Source organism: Chlorocebus sabaeus, chromosome 11 (assembly GCF_047675955.1).
Source record: "Chlorocebus sabaeus isolate Y175 chromosome 11, mChlSab1.0.hap1, whole genome shotgun sequence".
Lineage (NCBI taxonomy): Eukaryota > Metazoa > Chordata > Mammalia > Primates > Cercopithecidae > Chlorocebus > Chlorocebus sabaeus.
Window position 1 is genome coordinate 92,824,754 of NC_132914.1, and position 26,555 is coordinate 92,851,308.

The 26,555-nt window shown below is 38.6% G+C and overlaps 1 protein-coding gene across 1 annotated transcript in view; it reads left to right on the top strand.

The window, feature by feature from the left end:
• The window catches only part of METAP2 (methionyl aminopeptidase 2), a 40,256-nt gene extending 13,998 nt beyond the window's left edge, over positions 1 to 26,258 (top strand). The window contains exons 5-11 of the mRNA XM_008004290.3: positions 5,870 to 6,031; positions 6,752 to 6,933; positions 7,793 to 7,887; positions 16,084 to 16,180; positions 23,877 to 23,980; positions 24,763 to 24,878; positions 25,567 to 26,258. Coding sequence (XP_008002481.1) covers positions 5,870 to 6,031; positions 6,752 to 6,933; positions 7,793 to 7,887; positions 16,084 to 16,180; positions 23,877 to 23,980; positions 24,763 to 24,878; positions 25,567 to 25,819 — 1,009 coding nt within the window. The 3' untranslated portion in view covers positions 25,820 to 26,258. The remainder of the gene's footprint in view (positions 1 to 5,869; positions 6,032 to 6,751; positions 6,934 to 7,792; positions 7,888 to 16,083; positions 16,181 to 23,876; positions 23,981 to 24,762; positions 24,879 to 25,566) is intronic.
• The last annotated feature ends 297 nt before the right edge of the window (positions 26,259 to 26,555 follow it).

The window sequence follows — 26,555 nt, forward strand, 5'->3', positions numbered from 1 at the left end:
TAGAATAGTTATAGTATTATCTTGAATGGCTTCATAATATTCCATGGTGTGAGTGTACCGCACTTTATTCCACCATTCTCTAGCTGATGGCCATTGCTTTTGTCTGCAATAATATTGCCACTATAAACCATTCTGCAGTAAACTTCCTTAGGTAAATAGGTAGCTGGATATGTAGTGTATTTTTTTCTCTCTCTCTCTCATGTACTGGTAGTTATATTCTGAAATAATTTTAGGAGTGAGATTGATTAATCAAAGAATATATTAATAATTTCCAGTTCTTACACTACTAGTGATTTCGTGCATCTTTTGATCGTAGGCTTTGTTTATGATATCTTTTGCTCTTCCAGAAGTTTTAAATGTTTAAGTGCATTATATGTCCATGTTTAATACTTCCAAATTCCCAGTAGTCTCTCAGATTTTCTTGAACACCTATTTTGTGTTTTATGACATCTTTAATCTGGAATTTTTTGTGTAAGGTTGGGAGCACTAATTTTATTTTTCTTTCCAGTGCAGAGTCAGTTTATTGTTTATTAAATAATCCCTCCTACTGAATTGAATGACTACCTTTGTCACATGCTGTATTCTCATGTATGTAATGGAATCAGTTTCTGGATTATTTACTCTGCTCCACCAATCTGTTTCTTATGCTAACACCATTTTAATTTGATATCCCAAACAATTCTTTTTAATACTTAGCTACCCTCAGTCATGTAGTCTTACACACACACACGCACACACACACACACACACACACACACACACACACAAATGTCCTTGTTAGAATTCTCATCAGAATTGCATTTATATTTATGTATTAGTTTCTGAAAATTGACAGTTTTATCACCTTGTCTTATCCAATGTCATGGAATGTTTTTGATACTTTTTTTCACTTAATTCAATTTTTTTTTCCAGGTAGGTTCTAGCCCTTTTTAGTTAAATTTATTCTTAAGTGTTTTATGGTTTTTGTTAGTGATGTGAATTAAATATTTTAATCCCATTTCTGTTTCTCTAGAGTGGAGGAAAGCCATTGATTTCTTATACTTGTTAACAGATTGTTAATACATTTAACAATGTGAATATTGTGGAACATTTGAAGTGGTATTTAATACATGAAAAAAATGAGATTTTTGTAAACCTCAAAAACTTCCTTACTGTCAGCTTCTATTGAAATTAAATAAGAATAACTTCTGTTTTTGAAATAATAAGGGAAGATATTAATTACATGTTACAATACTTTTCAAAGTAATTGTCTTAAATATTGCAGTATTGTATGTTATCCTGGAGAAATACAGAATAAGTGTAAGATAGTATGGTGTGTTTGCTTGTTAACAAAACTCAATACTTCTTACATTCATATAACCAGTTTTGACTATTTGCAAATAGATCAGATTCAGTATTCTTACAGATTTGATATAGTTTGTGTCTTTCCTTCATTGTTTTATTAATAAACTTTTATTGGAAAGTGAATGAATTATCACAAATAACTCACCTTTGAAACTACTCTAGGTTAAGTGTATTTTTAAAAACTTCTTATTTTGTACAAAATTAATTGGGCGTGGTGGTGCATGCCTGTAATCCCAGCTAATTGGAAGGCTGAGGCAGGAGAATCTGTTGAACCTGGGAGGAGGAGGAGGTTGCTGTGTGCTGAGATCACACCATTGTACTCCAGCCTGGGCAACAAGAGTGAAACTCTCTCTCAGAAAAAACTCAAAAAACTTCTTATTTTGAAATAATTTTATACTTCCAGAAAAGCTACAAGCATAGTACCAAGAATTCCCACATACCTTTCACCTAGATTTCCTTTGTTTTGCCACATTGTTTTATTCTTCTCTATCTCAGTGAAATATAACAAGTATGCATATTGTCATATACAAATAACATTCCATTTTCTCCTTGGAAGACAGATATAAGGCAAATGTGAAAAATGTTAAATTGGTGAGTCTGTATATATATAGTTTTTTTTCTTTTTTTGTTTTGTTTTGAGACAAGGTCTCACTCTGTCAGCCAGACTGGAATACAGTGGTGTGATCATAGCCCACTGTAGCCTGGAACTTCTGGGCTCAAGCAATCCTCCTGCATTGGCCTTCCAAAGTGTTGGGATTACAGGCGTGTGCCACCACACCCGGCATAGTATTTTTTTTTCTGGGCCATTTGAGATCAGACTGCATTTTTGGCTGTAATACTAGGTAATGTATATACAGTATCCTTTTCAGGGTGTTATATCTAGAGACATACAATGTCAATTTGTTCCTTATTGGTGATGTTTGATTTTTACCGTTTGTTTAAAGTATTAGCCAGTTTCTCAAGTGTATTGTTACTAATTTTTTCCTCTTGTAATTATTAACTTGTGGGTAGTTGTTTTGAGTATATCCACACGACTGTTGTGAACGCTTCTCACACATAGCTTGAAACCTTTTTTTTTTTTTTTTTTTTTTGAGATGGAGTGTTGCTGTATTGTCCAAGCTGGTTTACAATTTCTAGGCTCAAGTTATCCTCCCATCTTACCCTCCCAAGTAGTTTTGAAACAAATTTTTAATAGTTATAGTAATGTTTGTTTACTTTCTAAAACCAGGATCCACTTGAGGTTCTCATTGCATATGGTTAGAGGCCTCACCTTTTTCTCTTTTCTCTTCAGTGTCCCATCTCTTTGAAGCAATCAGGCAGTTGTAGAACGTCTCATGTTGTGGGATTTCTCCGATTGTTTCCTTGTGGGATGTTGAACTTTTTTCTCTATTTCTGTGTTTTCTGTAAACCGGAATTAGGTGTTAATGGGCTTAGATTAGATTTAGGTTAAACATTTTTGACAGAGGTATAAAATAAGTGATTATGACCTTCACATTGTACCATATTCTGCTATATTAGATGTAATGTAAGGCTATCCTACTGTTTTATTGTGTTTTACCTCTTGATTAATGTGACCGCCAACTCTTTTTTTTTTTCCCCCTTTAAAGGTACTTTTTGCCTTTTGCAGTTTCCAAGTAATCTGTGGGGCTACTTTGGTATCATTTGGAGTATCTATCTTCCTTCCTTTTCTTCCTATTTAGTTTATGCAAACTTGAGAAGAAAGGAATATCCTTTTCTTAACAACTTTTCACTTAATTCTTTTAATATCCATTGATGATCCTTGCTTTTATGGGTTATTTCATTGGTAACGGCAAAATGGTGGATTTTTAATTCTTTCATTCCTTCTACATTTATTAGGTGATATTATTCTGTAAGAATTTTCTCTATCAACTGGGAATCAACTATAGTTCCTTCTTGTAGTCAGAGTTAAAATGTGCTTTATTTCTTACCCTTTAAGTACCAGTTTTTAAAGGAAGGACTTTATGTGATATACGCATACATTTTAATTGTTATTATTAATTTTTTGAGACAGGGCCTCATTCTGTCGCTCAGGCCGGAGTGCAGTGGTGCAGTCTTGGCTCACTGCAACCTCTGCCTCCCAGGCTCAAACAGTTCTTGTGCCTGAGCCTCCCGAGTGGCTGGGACTACAGGCGTGCACTGTCAATGCCTGGGTAACTTTTTGTATTTTTAGTAGAAACAGGGTTTTGCTTTGTTGCCCAGACTGGTTTGAACTCCTGAGCTCATGCAGTCTGCCCCCCTTGGCCCCCCAAAGTGCTAGGATACAGGTGTGAATGACCACACCCGGCCATTACTATTTTTTGAGATAGTGTCTCATTCTGTCACCCAGGCTGGAGTGCAGTGGTAAGATCATAGCTCAGTTCAGCCTTGACCTCTGGGGCTCAAGTGATCCTCCCACCCCATCTCCCCAGTAACTGGAATTACAGGCATGTACCACCTTGCCTGGCTAAAATTGTTTTTTCTTTTTGTAGAAATGGAGTTTTGCTATGTTGCCCAGGCTGGCCTTGAATTTCTGGGCTCAAACAGTCCTCCTGCCTCAGCCTACCAAATGGCTGGGATTTTAGGCATGAGCCACTGCACCTGGCCTATTGTGTGTGTGTGTATATGCACATATACACATAAACACACACATGCATATATGTGTATATATATGTGTGTATGTATATATTTTGGTAGAGACAGGGTCTCACTGTGTCACCCTCGATTGTCTCGAACTGTTGTCCTCAAGTAATCCTCCCACTTTGGCCTCCCAAACTGTTGGTATTATAGGAGTAAGTCACTGTGCCTGGCTTTAATTGCTATACTTTTGTTTAATTGACTGAACAAAATAAGATCAAATGTAGGAAAATAATATTCTTAGTAAAGGTGTGAGGCAGATTTAAAAAAATTTTTTAGTCCACTTATAAGGAATTTTTGGGGAGTCTGGAATTACAGACCCTGACACTAGGTTTCTTGTATTGTTAATAACTTTCAATTTGAACTCGAGACTTTGAGCAAAAGAATTTCTTTATTTCCATTTCTTTTTTCTTTATTATTTATTTTTATTATTTATTTTATGTTTTTAAAGACAGGATCTTGGTCTGTTGTCCAGGCTGGGTGCAATCATAGCTCACTGTGTCCTTGAACTTCTGGGCTCAAGTGATCCTCCTGCCTCAGACTCCTGAGTAGCTGGGATTACAGGGTTAAGCCCAATGCCCAGCTAATTTTTTTTTGGTAGAGACAGAGTCAGGTTGGTCTTGAACTACTAGCCTCAAGTGATCCTCCCACCTTGACCAGGGTCTGTAGTTTAGGAGTTGAGTGAACTTTTTCTTAGAAAGGCATGTAGTAAATATTTTAGGCCTTGAGTGTTACTTAGCTTTGCCATTATAGCATGAAAATAGCTGTAGACAGTACATAAATGAGTGGGCACATGTTGCAATAAAATTTTATTTACAAAACAGCAGAGGAGGCAAATAGCAATACCTTGAAGTTATCACTTTTACACTTGCATAATTTATACTTGGTGATTACTGAGTTGCAAACTGTATATTCAGTATTTAAGAAAGTGTGAAAGTTGTTTAGATTTTTAAAAAATATATCGTTTTAAAGCAGTTGATGTTTTTCCTACTTACAGGGAGTCATGGATCTCATTCCCAGATACTGAATAAAAAATTCTATCAGATGGGGTGACTCACGCCTGTAATCCGAGCCACTCAGGAGGCTGAGGCAGGGGGATCACTTCAGGGCAGAAGTTCGAGATCAGCCTGGACAAAATAGCAACCCCATTTCTTTAAAAAAAAGTTTTTTAAAATTAGCTGGGTGTGGTGGTATGCACCTATATACTCCCAGCTGCTTGGGAAGCTGAGGCAGGAAGAACCTAGGAGTTTGAGGATGTAGTGAGCTATGATCACATCACTGCATCTGCGTGGGTGACAGAGTTAAGACCCTGTCTCTTAAAAAAGAAGTTTGTCAGCACTGGCAGTTTTAAAATGTGAGCCATGTCTTTCAAGGAAGAATACCTCTTATATTTATATATACAATTAGAAAAACCCAGCACACGCATGTAATACGTGTTTTGAGGAAGTATATGCAGATTTCCAAGTCAGTTTCTTCGGTTATTAGTTACCCTGTTGGCAAAATTAAATGCAAATTGTTGTGCTCCTTTGAAGTCTCTAAAGTATATAAGACCTCAAGTGGAAGGATGACTCCTACCTACTCTGGTTCTAGGACTCTTCAGACTTTTCTGATTCTTTTGTTACCTTTTTGTGTTGTCGGGGTGTTAGTTCCTCTGACTGAATGAAATCTCACAGGAGGATTTTTTTCCTCCCTTAGAGTCTTAAAATGGTTTTAGTTTCATTTGGGTTGGTTGCAATACTCCTTTTTGTATTTCAGAAACTTTGTTGACATAAACTGAATATGTAATGTATTTTTATTTGAACTGTCTTATTACTTAGTATAGTTGTATCTCCCTCAGCTTTTATGCTTGTTCTGCTGTTTTATGACTAATAGTATGCTATGCCCACTCAAGGCGAACAGCTGCTTGGAGAACTACAAGTGAAGAAAAGAAAGCATTAGATCAGGCAAGTGAAGAGATTTGGAATGATTTTCGAGAAGCCGCAGAAGCACATCGACAAGTTAGAAAATATGTAATGAGCTGGATCAAGCCTGGGATGACAATGATAGAAATCTGGTAAAAGGAATATTTTTTTGTAAGAACATGATAAAAACATGTTTATAAGTACTAACTCTCCAATTATAATGTTTGGCTTTCATTACCACTTTGCTAAATCTTTAAGTAAAGGTTATAGAAATGTCTTCTAGATTATTTTAGTGTCCCTATGAGAAAACCATGAAGAGGAGTACACATTGGCACCTCAGCCACCCTATTTTGTGTGCAGTCATTACTGATTATTTTCTGTCTGGAAATGTTATTTTGCTATCTAATAATTCATACTAAGAAATAAAAAAGTATTGGAGCAATTGCCCAAACACAGAACATGATGATAATACAGTAACAAAACCAAGTAATTATTTCTCTAGTTTTTCCTTTTGGTAAATGATTAGTATAACATGTAATTCTCTGATTCCTACAATTTAAAAAATATACAACATGAACAAATAAGATCAGCATTTAAATTGGTCTAAGTTATACTCTTATTTTCTAGTAAATTTAGTTAAAAGTGGAGTGTGTTTTCTCTGTTTCTAACAGAATCAAATTCCTTGTCTTCTAAAAATAAGCTATTTTCATAGCATCAGAGAACTGTTATTTGTTTATATTCAGAAAGTGCTCAGATCATTCTCAGAAAGTAAGGTTTTTGGTAAACTTTCTGGACTTGATGAACTATATGGTATTAATATATAAAAGTAAGAATGTAAAAGTAAACAAGTTCCTTTTGCTTTTTTGTTTTAGTGAAAAGTTGGAAGACTGTTCACGCAAGTTAATAAAAGAGAATGGATTAAATGCAGGCTTGGCATTTCCTACTGGATGTTCTCTCAATAATTGTGCTGCCCATTATACTCCCAATGCCGGTGACACAACAGTATTACAGTATGATGACATCTGTAAAATAGACTTTGGAACACATATAAGTGGTAAATTCTTGCAGAAAATTCCTACCCCAGCCTGCTCCTGAAAAGCTAGTTTTTGTCTCTGTTAAATGGAGTGATAAATACTGAACTCCCAAATTTTGTTTTTGCTTCCTCCCTTCATTAGTAAAGGTGTGTTGAGACAGATTAAAAAAAAATTTAGTGCACTTAACAAGGAGAGAGAGGCAGTTGTGAGATTTACTTGAAAGCATACTACTAAGTGGAATAAAATGAAAACTGTTGGGTAGTTAAGGTTTATTACCTTTTGTATCAAGGCATGAAAGACATTATCCTATCTTCAGGTCATTGTTTCATACCTCTTTTATTCAAATAATAACATTTATTCAGAATATTTAAGTTTATCAGCCTTTATATACATGTTTGCTTTTTTGAATTCTCTCCAAAACCCGATTGGGTAAGCACCTTGTTATCTTTCTTACAAGTGAGAAAGCAAGCTTAGAATAAATACTTACTTAAGGTTTCATCACCTTGGAAAAGTAATACTATATTCAGAGCCCCGTATGCTTTCTCTGCCCTGCGTTGCTATTTCTCATTTCCCTAGTCTTTTCTTGTATTTGTTTTGTTTCTGTTTATATGTTTGTATAACTGCCAGGGTGAGCACTGAACTGGTGCTGTCTTGGAGTAATATATACTAACCCTGTAATTCTTTCTATTCTGAATCCTTTATATACTTCTACATTTTGTCTCTTTGATTATGAATGATCTGTGGGTATTTGGAGTGCAGCCTTCATTTGAGCCTTCATTCTATTTTTATGTTAAACTAGAAAGATTAATAGATTAAATGCTGTAAAGTAGATAAATTGACTAGCTGATAAGTAAAATTAAAAGGAATTTTCTCTTTCAGGTAGGATTATTGACTGTGCTTTTACTGTCACTTTTAATCCCAAATATGATACATTATTAAAAGCTGTAAAAGATGCTACTAACACTGGAATAAAGGTATGTGAACTTTCATTACAGCACCATTTCATTCCAAGTATTTTGAGCACTTTAAGGTCTTTTAAACACTTAACAGCATTTAAGCACTTTTAAGACCTGTTTAAGGTCTTTGGGTAATTAAGACAAATAAAACTGATCCATTGCCCTTATGGTTTTAAGCGGGTAATTGTATGATTGTGTACCAAAGGTTGTTCTTTGTTTTTTTGTTTGTTACCCTTGAACTTTGCTAAAATTTATTAAAACAGAGTTTGGATCTATTTTTGCCTGTTAGTTGGCAATGGTTTTTTTGTGGTTCTTTTTTAGAGTAATTTTAGGTTCATAGCAAAATTGAGCAGAAAGTACAGAGATTTCCCACCCCTCCCCAACTTCCTCCATTGTCAGCATCCCCACCACATAGGTGTATTTGTTAAAATCATTTGAACCAACATTGACCACATCACAATTATTCAAAGTTCATAGTTTACATTAGGGTTCATTCTTAGTAATATACATTCTAAGGAGTTTGACAAATATAAATGCATCTACCATTATAGTATCATACAGAGTATTTTTTTTTTCTTTTTTTTTTGAGACGGAGTGTCTCTCTGTCGCCCAGGCTGGAGTGCAGTGGCACGATCTCAGATCACTGCAAGCTCCGCCTCCCAAGTTGAAGCGATTCTCGTGCCTCAGCCTCCTGAGTAGGTGGGACTGCAGGCACCCGCTACCACGCCCGGCTAATTTTTTGTATTTTTAGTGGAGACGGGGTTTCACTGTGTTAGCCAGGATGGTCTCGATCTCCTGACCTCATGATTTGCCTGCCTCGACCTCCCAAAGTGCTGGGATTACAGGTGTGAGCCACTGCGCCCGGCCCATACAGAGTGTTTCATAGCCACCAAAATCCTCTGTGCTCAACTGATTCATCCCTCTCTGTCCACCAAGCTCTGGTACAGCCCAGGTTTTCCCCACCCACCCAATTTTTTTTTTTTTTTAATTGGAGGAAAGTGCAGTTAAAATAGACATTACAGAAAATTTACCATATTAACTTTTTTTTTTTTTTTTGAGATGGGTCTTACTCTGTTGCCAGGCTAGAGTGCAGTGGCACAGTCTCGGCCCACTGCAACTTCTGACTTCCGGGCTCAAGTGATACTCCTGCCTCAGTCTCCCAAGTAGCTGGGATTACAGGCATGCACCACCACGCATGACTAATTTTTGTATTTCTAGTAGAGATGGGGTTTCACCACGTTGGCAAGGCTGGTCTCGAACTCCTGACCTCAAGTGATCTGCCCGCCTTCGCCTCCCAAAGTGCTGGGATTACAGGCATGAGCCACTGCGCCCAACCATATTTAAGTATATTGTTCATTAGTATTAAGTACATTCATAATACTGTGCAGCCATCATCACCATTCATCTCTGTTTACTCTTCATGTTGTAAAACTGAAACTCTATACTCATTAAACAGTAACTCCCAATTTCCTCTTCTCCCCCTACGCTGGCAACCACCATTCTACTATATATGATTTTGACTAGCAAGTACTTCATATAGTATTTGTTATTTTGTGACTGGTTTATTTCACTTAGCACAATATACTCAAGGTTCACCTATGTTGTAGCATATGTCAGAATTTACTTAAGGCTAAATAATCTATTGTGTGTATATACCGCATTTTTCTTCATCCATTCATCCAGTGATGGACACTTGGATTGCTCCCATGTTTTAGCTATTGTGAATATTGCTGCTATGAATATGGGTGTACAGATACCTCTTCAAGGTCTGTTTTCAGTTCTTGGGTATATAGCCAGAAGTGGATTTGGGAATCATCTGGTAATTATATCTTTTTAAACTTTCTGAGTATCTTCTCTACTGCTTTCCACAGTGGCTGTACCATTTTCATTCCCACCAACAGTACACAAGGAAGGGTTCCAATTTTTCCATTTCCTCGCCAACACTTATTATTTTCTGGGTAGTTTTTTTGTTTGTTTTTTAAATATCTTTGGAGAAATGTCTATTCAAGTTTTTTGCCCATTTTTATTTATTTATTTTTTAATTTTTAAAAAAAAGCCCGGTGCGGTGGCTCACGCCTGTAATCCCAGCACTTTGGGAGGCCGAGGCGGGTGGATCATGAGGTCAGGAAATCGAGACCATCCTGGCTAACACAGTGAAACCCCATCTCTACTAAAAATACAAAAAAAAAAAAAATAGCCGGGTGTGGTGGTGGGCGCCTGTAGTCCCAGCTACTCGGGAGGCCAAGGCAGGAGAATGGTGTGAACCCAGGAGGTGGAACTTGCAATGAGCCGAGATCGCGCCACTGCACCCCAGCCTGGGCGACAGAGCGAGACTCCATCTCAAAAAAAAAGGTTCAGATTGGGGGTCTTGCTGTGTTGCACAGGCACATCTTGAATTCCTGGGCTCAAGCTATCCCCTCACCTCGGCCTCCCAAAGTGCTGGGATTGCAGGCATGAGCCACCATGCCCAGCTCTTTGCCAAAATTTTTTAATTGATTCGTTTGTTGTTGAGTTTTAGGAATTCTGTATAGATTCTGGATGTTAATCCTGTATCAGATATAGTATTTGAAAATATTTTTTCTCATTTTGTAGGTTACCTTTTTACTACAGATACTGTGTTTTGAAGCATAAAATGTTTTCATGAAGCCCAGTTTGTCTATTTTTTCTTTTGTTGCTTGTGCCTTAGGTGTCATATCCAGTAAATCATTGCTAAATCTAATGTCATGAAGCGTTTACTCTATTTCCTTTTAAGGTATTTATAGTTTCAGGTCTTCAACTTAGGTCTTTGATCCATTTTGAGTTAATTTTTTATATGGTGTTAAGAGTCCACATTCATTCTTTTGCATATGAATGTCCAGTTTTCCCAGCACCATTGGTTAAGACTGTTCTCTTGCTTTTGAATGGTCTTGACACGCTTGTCAAAGCTCATCTGGGCCAGGCACAGTGCATCATGCCTATAATCTCAGCCCTTTTGAAGGCTGAGGTGGGAGGATCGTTTGATTTTGGTAGTTGAAGTCCAGCCTGGGCAAGATAACAAGACCCCATCTCTACCAAAAATTAAACAAATTAGTCAGGTGTGATGGTGCACCCTTGTGGTCCCAGCTACTCAGGAGGCTCTGGTGGGAGGATCACGTGAGCCCCGGGAGGTTGAGGCCTCAGTGAGACAAGATTATGCCACTACATTCCAGCCTGGGTGACAAAGCAAGACCTTGTCCAAAAAAAAAAAAATCATTTGTCTTTGTAAGTGATGGTTTATTTCTGGACTCTTCATTTTATTTTATTGGTTTATATGTCTGTCTTTATGCCAGTACCACACTGGGTTTTTTTGGTTTGGTTTGGTTTTGGTTTTGAGACAGGGTCTTGCTCTGTCACCCAAGCTGGAGCACAGTGGCGTGATGTTGGCTTGCTGCAACCTGTACCTCCTGGGTTTAAGCAGTTCTCCTACTTCATCCTCGTAAGTATTTGGGACTACAGGCTCGTGCCACCATACCCATCAATTTTATTTGTTTTTTATAGAGACAGGCTCAGGTTGGTCTTGAACTCCTGGTCTCAAGCAGTCCTCCTGCCTCAGCCTCCCAGAGTGCTGGGATTACAGGCATGAACCATTGGCGCCTGATGTCCGCACTGTTTTGATTACTGTAGCTTTGTTGTAAGTCTTGAAATTGAGAAGTGTAAATTCTCCATCTTTGTTCTTTTTCAAAATTGTTTGGCTATCTAGGATGTCTTGGGATTCCATATAAATTTAGGATTTTTTTTTTCTGCAAAAACCACCAAATGGATTTTGATAGGGATTGTGTTGAATGTGTAGATGGCTTCAGATGGTTTTGACATTTTAACGATATTAAGTCTTCTAATTCATAGACATGAGATGTTATGTTAATCCATTTTCACACTGCTATAAAGAAATACCTGAGACTGGGTAATTCATAAAGGAAAGAAGTTTAATTATCCACAGTTCCACATGACTGAGGAGGCCTCAGGAAACTTAGAATCATGGCAGAAGGCAAAGGGAAAGCAAGGACCTTCTTCACATGGCAGCAGGAGAGAGAACTGCAAGCAGGGGAAATGCCAGACGCTTATAAAACTATCAGGTCTCATGAGAACCTCCTATCATGAGAACAACATGGGGGAACCACCTCCATGATCCTGTCACCTCCCTCTCTCAGCATGTGGGGATTACAATTTGGGATGAGATTTGGTTGGGGACACAGAGTCAAACCTTATCAAATGTGTTTCCATTTCAGCAACGTTTTATAGTTTTCATTGTACGTGTGTTTCAGTGTGTTTCACCTTCTTGGGGTTAATTCCTAAGTTGTTTTTTTTTTTTTTTTTTTTTTTTGAGCTATTGTTAATGCACTTATTTTTGTAATTTCCTTTTCAGATTGTTCATTGTTAGTATGTAGAAATGCAAATGATTTTTATGTTTTGACTTTGTATCCTGTACTTGGTTGAATTAATTTATTCTGATACTTCTTTTGTGTGGAATCTTTAGGGTTTTCCACAGGTAAGATCATATAATCTGTGAACAGAGATAGTTTTACTTCCATCCCAATTTAGATGCCTTTTAATTTTTCTTGCCTGATTGTTCTGACCTATGTTAAGTAAAAACGGCAAAAGTGGATAGCCTTCCTTGCCTTGTTTGTGATCTTAGAGGAAAGCTTTCCATCTTTGACCAGTGAGTATGATGTTAGCTGTAGGTTTTTCATAGATGGCTTTTATTATGTTGAGGTGGTTTACTTCTGTTCTTAATTTGTTGAGCCTTGCATCGTGAAAGGGTGTTGAATTTTGTCATGCTTTTTCTGCATCAATTCAGGCAGTCATATGGTTATTCTTCTTCACTCTGTTAATGTGTGTATTAGATCTGTTTTTCTTATGTTGAACCATCTTTGAATTTCAGGAATAAATCCCACTAAGTCATGGTGTGTGTTCCTTTTAATAGGCAATTGAGTTTGGTTTGCTAATATTTTATTAAGGATTTTGCATCAGCGTTCATAAGAATATTGGCCTGTAGTTTTCTTATAGTGTCTTTGCTTGGCTTTGGTATCAGAGTAATGCTGGTTTCATGTAATGACTTAGAAAGTATTCTCTTCAGGTTTTTAGAAAAGTTTGAGGAGTGGTATTAATTCTTTAAATGATAGAATTAACCAGTGGAAGCCATCAGGTTCAAGGTTTTCCTTTGTCAGGAGATTTTTTTTTTTTTTTTTGAGACAGGTCTCCCTTGTTACCCAGGCTGGAGTACAGTGGTATGAACACAGTTCACTGCAGCCTTGGCCTTCTGGGCTCAAGTAGACCTCCTGCCTCTGCTCCCAAGTAGCCAGGACCACAGGCATGTACCACTACACCCAGCTGATTGTAAAAATAAAATAACATTTAGAATTTTTTTAGATACAGGGTGTTGCTATATTGCCCAGGCTGGTCTGGAACTCCTGGTCACAAGCCATCCTGCCAGCTTGTCTTCCCAAAGTGTTGAGATTACAGGCATGAGCCACTGTGTCCGGCCTAATAATTCTTCTAAATGAATTAGGCTCTTGAGTTATATAGAAAATAGAATATGGAATTGTAAACCAAAGTTATAATAATACTAGCTTTTAGAATAAAAATAATTTTGGCTGGGCATGGTGGCTCATGCCTGTAATCCCAGAACTTTGGGAGGCTGAGGCAGGCGGATCACAAGGTCAAGAGATGGAGACCATTCTGGCCAACATGGTGAAACCCTGTCTCTACTGAAAGTACAAAAATTAGCTGGGCATGGTGGCGTGCCTGTAGTCCCAGCTACTCAGGAGGCTGAGGCAGGAGAATGACTTGAACCCAGGAGACAGGTTGCAGTGAGCCAAGATTGCGCCACTGCACTCTAGCTTGGCAACAGAGCGAGACTCTGTCTCAAAAAAAATAAATTTTTTAAAAAAATGTATTAGTTCCTTAAGTCATGCAGAAAACAGTGTTTGCAGACTTGTTAGAATAATACTAGTTGTTACAATTGACTATTTATTTTACTTCATTGAGACTTTAAAAATTAATATGGCTTCAAGTTACTATGTAGTATCCTTTGCAGGGCATTTCTTGAGCACTTCTTGCAGGCCCAGTCTAGTAGTAATTAACTCCATCAGCTTTTATCTGGGAATCATAATTTCCCCCTCACTTTTTTTTGTTAATATATTTTTTTTTTCAAATTGAAATAGGGTCTTGCTCTGTTGCCCAGGCTAGAGCGCAGTGGTATGATCATGGCTCACTGCAGCCTCGACCTCCTGGGCTCAGGAAATCCTTCCACCTCCGTTCCCCAAGTAGCTGGCATGTGCCACAATACCTTGCTAATTTTTAAAACTTTTTTGTAGAGATGGGGTCTCACTTTGTTGGCCAGGCTGGTCTTGAACTCCTGGGTTCAAGTGATCCTCCTGCCTTGGCCTTCCGATGTGCTGGGATTACAAACATCAGCCACCACGCCTAGCCTGATTTCTTTCTCACTTTTGAAGGACAGTTTTCCCAGATAGGATTCATGGGTGACAGCTTTTTTCTTTTAGTTAGCACTTTGAATATGTTGCACTGCTGCCTTCTAGCCTCCAAAGTTTCTAGTGTGAAATGTGCTTGAAGTCTAAGTGAGCATTCCTCCTATGTAGTGAATCACTTCTTTCTTGTTGCTTTCAGGTTTCCCTCTGTCCTTTAGCAAGTTTGATTATCATGTTTTTGTGTGTGTGTGTGGGTTTCTTTGAGTTCATCTTTTTTGGAGTTCTTTGAACGTCTTGGATGTTATATTCTTGCATTTCATCAAATTTGGGGAGTTTCCAGCCATTACTTTTTCAAATATTGTTTGCCTTTCTCCTTCTTCTGAAAATTTCCATAATGCATATATTGGTCTACTTGATATACAGGTCCCTGAGGTTCTGTTCACTTTAATCTTTTTTATTCTTAGACTTGGTGATTTCCCTTGTCCTTGTCTTCAGGTTTACTGGTTCTTTTTTTTTTTTTTTTTGCCTGCTCAAATACTTTTGAATTCTTGTGAATTTTTCATTTCAGTTACTGTACTTTTCAGCTCTAGAATTTTTTTTTTTCTTTTAGGTTTTTTATTCTTTTTTGATATTTTCATTTTGTTCATACATTTTTTTTTTTTTTTTTGGCTCTCTCAATGTCTTCCTTTAATTTTTTAAGCATCTTTAGAAGAGTTGTTTTGAAGGCTTTGTCTAGTAGTAGATCTGCCATCAGGTTTTTTTTTTTTTCAAGGATAGTTTCTGTCAATTTATTATTTTCCTTTGATGGGTGTTCTTATTTCCTTATATGCCTTGTGACTTTATGTTGAACACTGCATATTTCAGTGTAATGTGGTAATTCTGAAAATCAGATATTCCCCCTTCCCCAGCATTTCTTTTAGATTTTGTGTGTTGGTTTTTTTGTTTTTGATTCTTGTAGCCAGTCTCTGCCAAGCATCCACCTGAGGTGTAAACTTCAGGTTTTCTCAGGTCTTTCCCTGGGCATGTGCGCTCACTTTTACAATTTTCTCGTACATGCAGTTGTTTTTGAATGACCTAGTCTTTAATATCTGGGCCCTGAAGGGGGAGAAAAAGAAAAATGAGTGTGGGTTGGAGGCCATGCTGAGTGTGAGGGAGTGGAGGGGGAAGGGGTACTCACCATTTAAATCTGCTGAAAGTCACTTCAGTCACAGGGGTGTGTAAGGGCAAGGTTTGCAACTATGAAGGGAGATGCAACAACAATGGCCACTTCTATATCTGGGCCTATGTGACCAGAAGCAGCAACTAGGTATCAAAGCACAGATCCCTGATGTTTAGGACATAGACTATTTTGCCCACTCACATACCCCCAAGCTGTGTGCATGTTGCTCCAGGAACATGAGCCAACCACGAGCTTATGGAACGGTGTGTAGTAGTGCTGCTACTGTGCTGAGAGCTGAAATGGATGGAAGTTAACCACATTTGACCATCCCATTATTCCCCTGGAAGTTGCAAGGCTTCAGTAGACTCCAAAGTTCCTAAGTAGTTACATTAGACAGATTTTGTCAGTGTAGTTGTTATCTATTCAGGGAAGCAGATTCCTGGTGCTTAATACTTCACTATCCTCCCATAATCTTCTGCAAAGTATTTTAAACAGGAAATTACTATGTACAAAGCAGTTTTTGATTGTCCCTTATTTTTAAATGTTACAAAATTAAGTTGCTATGAAAATTTTGCACTTTGAATAATAAAGCATATGTTACTCTTTTTTAAGTGTGCTGGAATTGATGTTCGTCTGTGTGATGTTGGTGAGGCCATCCAAGAAGTTATGGAGTCCTATGAAGTTGAAATAGATGGGAAGACATATCAAGGTATATTCTTTTAATATATCTTATTTTGAAATTGATTTTACAAACTATTGTCGAGTACTTTCTTTGAGTCAGCTGCTTCATGTTTCTGTCTTGGGAATTCAGGGAAAGAAGATAGGGGAAATGACCTGCTTAGAGCATGGTAGGAGTACTGTTGTAACTAACTGGAAACTATTGCCAAGCCACACTGTTAAGAAAACACTGATAAGAAAACACCTAAGGAAATATCCTAGGGCAACCAAAAAGCGCAGCCAGTTTTCTGTGACTAGTCAAATCAAGGCTGAGAGAAGCCAGGTCTCTTGCCATTGAGGATGACTCATTGTGATTTTTTTGTTGTTTTTTTTTGTTTTGTTTGTTTTTTAAAGACAGGGTTTTGCTCTGTCATCAAGGCTGGAGCGCAGTGGTACAACCAAGGCTCACTGTAGTTTCAACCTCCCAGGCTTAAGCGATCCTCCCAGCTTAGCGCTCCCGGGTAGGGCCACCGTGCCTGGCTGATTTTTAATTTTTTTGTAGAGACGAAGTCTAACTGTGTTGCTCAGTCTGATTTTGAACTGCTGAGCTCAAGCGATCCTCCCGCCTCAGCCTCCCGAACTGCAGGGATAACAGGTGTGAGCCACTGCTCCTAGCCTGTAGTTTTTTGGAATCACATTCAGAATTTGGAGGCCAGTTCCTTGTGTATCACTTTAATTCCCAAGTCCCTTTGCTTTCTAGTCTTTACCAGTGACTACCTCAGGTATATACTCCCAGAGTCCCCTGTGCTTTTTGGTGCTGTACGTAAATCTCTGTCAGTCCAGTCCTCCTCCAGCTCCCAGGTCTGTCTGATCATCCCCCAGCCACCATCCTCCTCCCTCATCTGTGGTCATTTTTCTCTGTGACCCTGTTCTAATAACTTCTTTATAGAATATTTTCCATATTTCCTTTAACAGAATTCTGTCTCTCTTTGTAGACTATGAGTGGAGACTACAATGGCAATGAGCCACCGTGCCCAACCCTTCTTGAGAGAGTCTGCCAGACCTTGTGGTTCATGCCTGTAATCCCAGCACTTTGGGAGGCCAAGGTGGGTGGGTCACCTCAGGTCAGGAGTTCGAGACCAGCCTGGCCAACATGGTAAAACCCTGTCTCTACTTAAAAAAAAAAAAAAAAAAAAAAAGGCGTGATGGCACACACCTGTAATCTCAGCTACTCGGGAGGCTGAGGGAGGAGAATTGCTTGAACCCAGGAGGCGGAGGTTGCAATGAGTCAAGATTGCACCGTTGCACTCCAGTCTGGGTGACAGAGTGAGACTTCGTCTGGGAAAAAAATTTAAAAAAGAGTCTTCCTCTGTTGTCCAGGCTGGAGTGCAGTGGCACGGTTGCAGCTCAATCCCCTTGCTCAAGCACTCCACCTCTGAGCTTCCTGAGTAGCTGGGACTACAGATGTACGCTATCACACCTGGCTAATTTTTGTATTTTTTTAAAAATAGAGATGAGTTTCACCATGTTGCCCAGGCTGGTCTTGACTTGAACTCCAGGTTCAAGTGATGATCCGCCTGCCTTGACCTCCCAAAATGCCAGGATTACAGGCATAAACCACTGCTCCCAGCCCAGTCTTAGAGTCTTAAACAATAGCTAGTTTTTTTTTCTAGCTCTTTCATTTCCTTACTTTTTTATTTATTCTATTTCTGTATTTCTTTTTGTTTTTAATATATATGATTTTTTTTTTTTTTTTTTGAGACGGAATCTCACTCTGTCACCCAGTTTAGAGTGCAGTCGTGTGATCTCAGCTCACTGTAACCTCCACTTCCTAGGTTCGAGCAATTCTTATGCCTCAGCCTCTCAGGTAGCTGGGATTACAGGCATGCACCACTACACCCAGCTAATTTGTTTTTGTATTTTTAGTAGAGACGGGGTTTCACTGTATTGGCCAGGATGGTCTCGATCTCTTGACCTCATGATCCGCCCGCCTCAGCTTCCCACAGTGCTGGGATTACAGGCATGAGTCACTGTGCCCAGCCTATATATGTTTTTTGATATCAAGATATTCTTCCATTTCATTGTTCTTCATGGTTTCATTTATCTTCCTCCTGCCTAGACCCTGTGTCAGCAGCTTTAATTCCTTTCATCTATATCTTTAACTTCTTTATTATTTGATTTTCAGATACTCTCTTTAAGATCTCTAATGCTGTGAACACAAGTGCAAAGCAGAATACTTATTTACTTATTTATTTGTTTATTTATTTATTGAGACAGTGTCTTACTTGTTCTGTCACCCAGGCTGGAGAGCAGTGGCGCAGTCTTGGATCACTCAGCCTCCCGAGTAGTTGGGATTATAGGCGTGTGTCACCATCCTGGCTAATTTCTGGATTTTTTTTTTTTAGTGGAGAAAGGGCTTCATCATGTTGGCCAGGCTGGTCTCGACCTTCTGACCTCAGGTGATCTGCCCACCTTGGCCTCCTAAAGTGTTGGGATTACAGGTGTGAGCTACCGTGCCTGGCCCAGAATACTCTTGATGTTACTCACACTTAGGTAGGAGGTGTGGGTTAATGAAGAAAACACACTTTGGGGTTCAGGCAGTTTTTAGTTGGAGTCTTAGATAAATCTATAACCTGAATACCCAAGTTTCTTGACTGTAATAGTGTTAATGGTATCTAGTTTATTTTGAGAATGTAAATTATGTGATAGTGCCTGGAATTTATTAAGTATGCAACAGATATTTGTCATTCTGTCCCCTTCTCACCCCAGTTCTGGGATGAGTGCCACAAATACAGTGCTTATTCAGGCTCTTCCAAATTGCTCTTCGCATCTCAGGAAATTACCTGATAAGAAAAATAGCCAAACAAGCCTAACACTCTAATATTGCATAAAGAACGTGGCCAAATGCCGGGATTGGCAAATGCCAGGATTTGCCCACCTTCTCCCTATTCTTACGTTTTTATCTCTGTTCTTTAAGGAAGAAATATTCTTTTTTCTATACAATATTTTCTTTTTAAAAATTTTTAAAAATTGTTAGCTCAAACACTGCTTTAAGGATCTTCTTTTCAGTGTTAATCCTCCCGCCTCCTTTGAGATACCACCTTATTACTCCTTTTCTGTACATACTCAGCCTTTCCCTAGTGGCTCCTCTCAGTGTGAAAGCACATTGGAGGAGAATAAAAATCATAGCATTAGATATCCTTCCATGATTCTCATACTTTTTTTTTTTTTTTTTTGAGAGGGAGTTTTCCTCTTGTTGCCCAGGCTGGAGTGCAATGGCGAATGATCGCACCTCACCGCAACCTCCGCCTCCCGGGTTCAAGCAATTCTCCTGCCTCAGCCTCCCGAGTAGCTGGAATTACAGGCATGCACCACCACGCCCAGCTATTTTTTTTGTTTTGTTTTGTATTTTTAGTAGATACAGTGTTTCTCCATGTTGGTCAGGCTGGTCTTGAACTCCCAACCTTAGGTGATCCGCCTCCCTTGGCCTCCCAAAGTCTGGGACTACAGGCATGAGGCACTGCACCCAGCCGATTCACATATTCTACTTTTGGCCTTTACTTACTGTTATGTGAAATTTTTACAGTTTATTTTTACATTAAGACATGGTTTAAATTTACTATGTTCCTTAGTAAGGGTAAACATACTTTTCTTGGTATCCTAGCCAAAGCCATAAGGAGAGCAAAAGATTTTTAAAGGCTAGAATTTAGAATATCTCATTTCCAGTGTGCTTTTCTTTGGGAAATGTTTTGTCCAGTTCTTTAAATAGCTTAGAACCAGTTTTAGGATTTGCTGCTTCTATTAACACTTTATGAGCTCCCCAGAAGCAAGATTCTTACCCCAAAGGAAGCTGAGATTAAGAGCGTAAATGCCGAGTTAAATGAGGAATTTATGGGACTAGAACATGGGCCTTCTGATTTCTAGTTTCACTGCTACAAATGAACAGAATCTATTATTTCCAAATTCGTGACTCTTAGGTCAACTTGGAATACAAACTGTAGCAGTCTGCTTGGGGGACTACCTCTAGAATTAGTTATTTCTCTTTTTTGAGAATTTGCTGAAACTTTTGTAAATTCCAACACCAGCCAACATATACCAGTGTCCTCTCTTTTTCCTTTCATTTTCTCCTAATTCTACAACTTGTTTGGTATGTGGTCTGCCTTTCAAGGTATGGTAGGTGACAGTTTGACTTAATGTTTAGTCACTGCATAATAATTCCAGCCTGCAACATTGGGATTTTTAATATCTACCCTTTTACCTCTTCCACTAAGCTAGTGCAGCATTTTAGGTTTCATTATTTCAGTACCCCTCTTTTGATCCCTGTTATTGTACTGATCAGGGTTCTTAGTTTAAGGCAACAATCCATTTTTAATAGTTTAAGTAGAGAGGATGTGGAAAAATCCTGATACTGGGGAGATGAAGAAATGGACTCCAGGTTGAACTTTCTGGAACAAATAAAAAAAACCACATAGTACAACTGGGCCATCAAAGGAGTACCTTAATCTCCTTTGATCAGGAAGCGATAGAATTAAAAAGTGATTGTTAACAAATTAGTGTTCCCAGAGTTAGCCTGTGCTGTTACAACCTGCATAAGTAAATGAATTCCCCTGTACCCTCATTCTTCTGTGCAACTAACATATTAGGTTGGTATGGCTAAGAAACTTTCTTAAAAAATTTTATTGGCGCCGGGCGCGGTGGCTCAAGCCTATAATCCCAGCACTTTGGGAGGCCGAGACGGATCACGAGGCAGATCACGAGGTCAGGAGATCGAGACTATCCTGGCTAACACGGTGAAACCCCGTCTCTACTAAAAAATATAAAAAACTAGCCGGGCGAGGTGGCGGGCGCCTGTAGTCCCAGCTACTCAGGAGGCTTAGGCAGGAGAATGGTGTAAACCCGGGAGGCGGAGCTTGCAGTGAGCTGAGATCCGGCTACTGCACTCCAGCCTGGGCGACAGAGCGAGACTCTGTCATAAAATAAAATAAAATAAAATAAAAAAATAAAATAAAATAAAATAGTAAAATAAAATAAAGTAAAATAGAATAGAATAAAATAAAATAAAATAAATTTTCTTAAAAAAAATTGATTGGCTTGTAAGGGTCAGTTTGCAAAGTTTGAATTTTAAAATAAGCTTGTTACTTGTCAACGTGAATAACAAACAGAGGCTCCCTAAAAGAAAATGATGTTTGGGAATAGAGCATTGCAGTGGGAATGCCATAGTAAACTTGTGCATATTCAGGGAGTTAAGGAAGACAGAGGTTTTTAAAGATGAAAATGAGGATGACATAATTGTTTTGAAATAATTATCCTTGGCTCCAAAGATTAATAAGAAGAGTGACGCCAGTTGGAGGTTGGGCAGGCAGCTGTTGGGCAGATGTCCTTGCAGAAGTATTTTTTTGTGTAAGGTTGCAGTGGGCTTTGTGCAAGGTTATGGTTTTCAGTCGTTTTCATTATCAGGCGTATAAGCATGAGAACCATCTCTTCGTGGCTTTCCCTAGCTCTGTTTGAGTCTGACAACTTTGACATATTTATATAAGAAGGTTGTTGTGAAGAGCGAATTGATTTTTCTTGCTACCCCACTGAGTTTGTAGCATACTTGTTCATTGCTTCAGACTACTTAATTCTGCTCTAGAAGAAAGGTAGCTCATAGTGAGGATTCTAGCGCTATAGACCTACATTTTTTTAAGGCCCCCCCCACCTTTTTTCTTTTTTCTTTCTTTTTTTTTTTTTGAGACTCTGTTGCCCAGACTGGAGTATAGTGGTGTGATCTCATTTCACTGCAGCCTCTGCTTCCTGGGTTCAGGTGACTCTCCTGCCTCAGCCTCCCAAATAGCTGGGACTACAAATGTGTGTCACTATGCCCAGCTAAGTTTTATATTTGTAGTAGAGATGGGGTTTCACTATGTTGGCCAGACTGGTCTTGAACTCCTGACCTCAAGTGATCGTCCTGCCTTGGCCTCCCAAAGTGTTGGGATTACAGGCGTGAGCCACTGCACCTGGCTGTTTTTAGCCCTTTTATAAAATTTGAAATATTAACACAAAATGCACAAAGCATAAATACTCAACTTCTCAATTGCAGAAGCTACATAACCTCACTCCTCAAGAAATTGAATATTGCCAGTATTCCAGAAGACACTCAGTCTCATTGTCATAGTCCGTTTTGTGCTGCTACAGCAGAATACCTGAGCCTAGGTAATTTATAAAGAACAGAAATTGATTTCTTACAGTGTTGGAGGCTGGGAAGATTAAGGGACTGGCATCTGGTGAGGGTCTTCTTGCTGCATCATCCCATGGCATTAGGCAGAAGGGCAATAAGAAGCTTGAGAGAGAGAGCAAGAAGTGGTCAAACTCATCCTTTACAAGGAACCCACTCCTGAGATAATGGCGTGAATTCATCGATGAGAGTGGTGCCTCCATGGCCCAAACTTCTCGCATTATGTCCCACCTCCCAACACCATCACATTGGGGATGAAGTTCCCAATACATGAATTTTGGGGGACACATTCAAACCGTAGAACCAATACACTGCTTTCCAATTACAGCAGCCTGCCTCTAGTGAGCCACCATCTTGGCTTGTGGGGTCAGTTCGTCAGGTCTTAGAGAAATAGTAATGATGTCTGAATTTTAAAATATATTTAGCTTATCAGCACTGTAAGTACGAAAGGATTTGCACTTTGCTTTTCTTTGTCTTTACTACCTAATTATGCATCCCTAAACTAGTTTTACTGCCTAATTTTCAACTATTATATATATGTGGAATTGTACAGTATGTATGTAATTGTGCCTTTTTCTGCTTATTTTGTCAGTTGTTTTAAAACAACTAGAATAAAAAAGCTAGAAGTTTTATTCCAGTTGTTAAATGTATTCCTAGCTTTTTGTTTTTATTGTTGAATGTTATTCCCTCATGTGAATATGCCACAATTTGTCTATTCTGTCATTGCCCTCAGGACAGTGGGATGTTTAGATTTTCTTTCTTCTTTCTTATTTCTATTTCTTAATTATTGTGTCTCAGACACATAGATTTTCTTTTTGAATGTTTGAAATGTTGATGTAAAGTTCTGTAATACTGTCATCTTAACAGTATCTTTCACATTATCTTTTGGTCCATAACAATACAAATATGTATTTTTTATGCTTCTAATAAGTTGTGTACTTGGCATTTTCTTTGTTGTTAACAGTACCTCCTTAGATGACCTTCCTTATGCCCTTAATCCTGTAATTCTTTCTTCCATCCTCCCTTCTGGCTTTTTTTTTTTTTTTTTTGAGACAGAGTCGCTGTCACCCAGGCTGCAGTGCAGTGGCATGATCTTGGCTCACTGCAGCCTCCGCTTCCTGGGTTCAAGTGATTCTCCTGCCTCAGCCTCCTGAGTAGCTGGAATTACGGGCCCCCACCACCACACCCAGCTGATTTTTGTATTTGTAGTAGAGGCAGGGTTTCACCGTGTTGGCCAGGCTGGTCTCGAACTCCTGACCTCAGGTGATCCGCTTGCCTCGGCCACCCAAAGTGCTGGGATTACAGGCATGAGCCACTGCACCCGGCCTACTTCTAGTATTAATAACACTGCAACTAACTACTTTTTATATTCTACTAGATTCCAGTTGATATTTAACTACCTTAATGTAAGGTTATTTAGTAAAGCCATATCTGGTTTTTGAATAAATGCTTGAACTCTGTAACAAAATGTAAAAGATCTGTTTTGTCTTCTTGAGATCCTGAATAACTTTTATTTCCCTATTTTTTATAACAGTGAAACCAATCCGTAATCTAAATGGACATTCAATTGGGCAATATAGAATACATGCTGGAAAAACAGTGCCGATTGTGAAAGGAGGGGAGGCAACAAGAATGGAGGTATGTGTGTCACTAACATTTTACTTCCATGGAAGACATTTTTTTTTCCAAGCAGAAGGTCGTGATAGTTAAGTATATAATTATACTGACCAGAATTAGCTTATCATCCATATTCACACTGTCAGGAATTGGGCCATTTGAATTTGCAAATTGTGTGTAGTTAGCACTAAATCAGTTGTGGAAATTGGGGCTGTGAAAGGATTGTTTGTTCAACATTTGATGAATATTTATGGAGCATTCCTAGGTGTCAGTCTCTTTATAGTAGGCTCTAGGGGTGGAGCTGTGAACAAAATTTGCAGGGGGAAGCAGAAGGACCAAAAAGTGCAAAGGAGCTAAAGCAAGGCAAGGTTAGATAAGGACTGCCAGGGGCTACTTCATGTTGCTGCTTAATCAGGTAGAGACTTCAAGAGATGATAATTGTAGGCTGGGCTCGGTGCCTCAGGCCTGTTAATCCCAACACTTTGAGAGACCAACGCAGGCAGATCACCTGAGGTCAGGAGGTTGAAACCAATCTGGCCAACATAGTGAAACGTTGTCTCTACTAAAAATACAAAAATTAGCCAGGCATGGTGGCACGTGCCTGTAGTCCCACCTACTCGGGAGGCTGAGGCAGGAGAAACGCTTGAACCTGGGAAGCGGAGGTTGCAGTGAGCCAAGATCACACCACTGCACTCTAGCCTGGCAACAGAGAGAGACTCTGTCTCAAAAAGAGAGAGCGAGATGGTAATTGTGATTCGTTCTGAATTTTTCTTCTTTCTCTCCCCTTGACCCTTATTTTTCAGGAAGGAGAAGTATATGCAATTGAAACCTTTGGCAGTACAGGAAAAGGTGTTGTTCATGATGATATGGAATGTTCACATTACATGAAAAATTTTGATGTTGGACATGTGCCAATAAGGTGAGAGACGAGCCAATGGAATTTATGTGGCTAATGAGCATCTCTTCTGAGTTAACAGCATTTTTTAAAAAAGTGGCATGCATACAAAATAGTATATTCATTAAATGTAGAGTTCTGTAGCCCAGTAGTAAGAAAAAAAATAGCCTTTTAAACATTTTAACTGAGATAAAAATTACACACACACACACACACACACACGCCGTCTTCAAGTCTGGTTTCTGATAATCATAAATGTCAGAGATTATTTTCCTAGCATTCCTAGGTTTTTGGTTTAATATTTTCCCATTGGTAAACTTCCATTTACAATGTCTTTCAATTTACATTGAATTTTTTTAACATTTGAAGATGATTGAAGTCTGGATTTACATCTTTTATATGCAGGTCTTTGAGCTTGCTACACACAAAAGGAAATTCCCGTAATACCCTGTAGTTAGGTCTGTACTGGGGAATATAACACACAGACACGTAAACACAATAAGATGGCTTCCAGCTGGTGTCCTATTCAGCTGCCATCTATAATTAGGTATGGGCTATTATACATTCTGGCTTTTGATTGTTGAAAGAGCAACTTTAAATAAAAGTTTTTGGACTTCAACTAAGACACAGCTAAGGTCTGGGCTTTTCTTAATGAGGGAAATCAGTTCGTAACTCTTTTGCCAACAATTAATTTGGGATTTTCTCCTCTTAGGCTTCCAAGAACAAAACACTTACTAAATGTCATCAATGAAAACTTTGGCACCCTTGCCTTCTGCCGCAGATGGCTGGATCGCTTGGGAGAAAGTAAATACTTGATGGCTCTGAAGAATCTGTGTGACTTGGGCATTGTAGATCCATATCCACCATTATGTGACATTAAAGGATCATATACAGCACAATTTGAACATACCATCCTGTTGCGTCCAACATGTAAAGAAGTTGTCAGCAGAGGAGATGACTATTAAACTTAGTCCAAAGCCACCTCAACACCTTTATTTTCTAAGCTTTGTTGGGAAACATTATACCAGAATTAATTTGCAACATGTTGTCTGTTTTAACAGTGGACCCATGTAATACTTTTATCCATGTTTAAAAAAGAAGGAATTTGATCAAAGGCAAACCATCTAATGTAATTAACCAACGAAAAAGCTTTCAGGACTTTTAAATGCTAACTGTTTTTCCCCTTCCTGTCTAGGAAAATGCTATAAAGCTCAAATTAGTTAGGAATGACTTATACGTTTTGTTTTGAATACCTAAGAGATACTTTTTGGATATTTATATTGCCATATTCTTACTTGAATGCTTTGAATGACTACATCCAGTTCTGCACCTATACCCTCTGGTGTTGCTTTTTAACCTTCCTGGAATCCATTTTCTAAAAAATAAAGACATTTTCAGATCTGAGAGCTACATCTCAATGTTTGTGGTTATAATTCTGGACAGGATAAATAGCTAAACTTAATGTAGGCAAATGCAGAGACTGTATCTGAAATGTAGACCTCTACACTGAGACTTTCGTGGCATAGTGGCTAAAACAAGATCTACACATGCATAAAGAGGGACAAACACCTTTTCTTCATAAATACACAGCTTTAGGAATATTTCACCATTCTTTATAGGACATAGTAGTCCTTGTGTTTTTTTCCCCTGACATTGGAAAGATGTGCTAATTGAAACTTGACTTAGGAACATTGTGCCAAC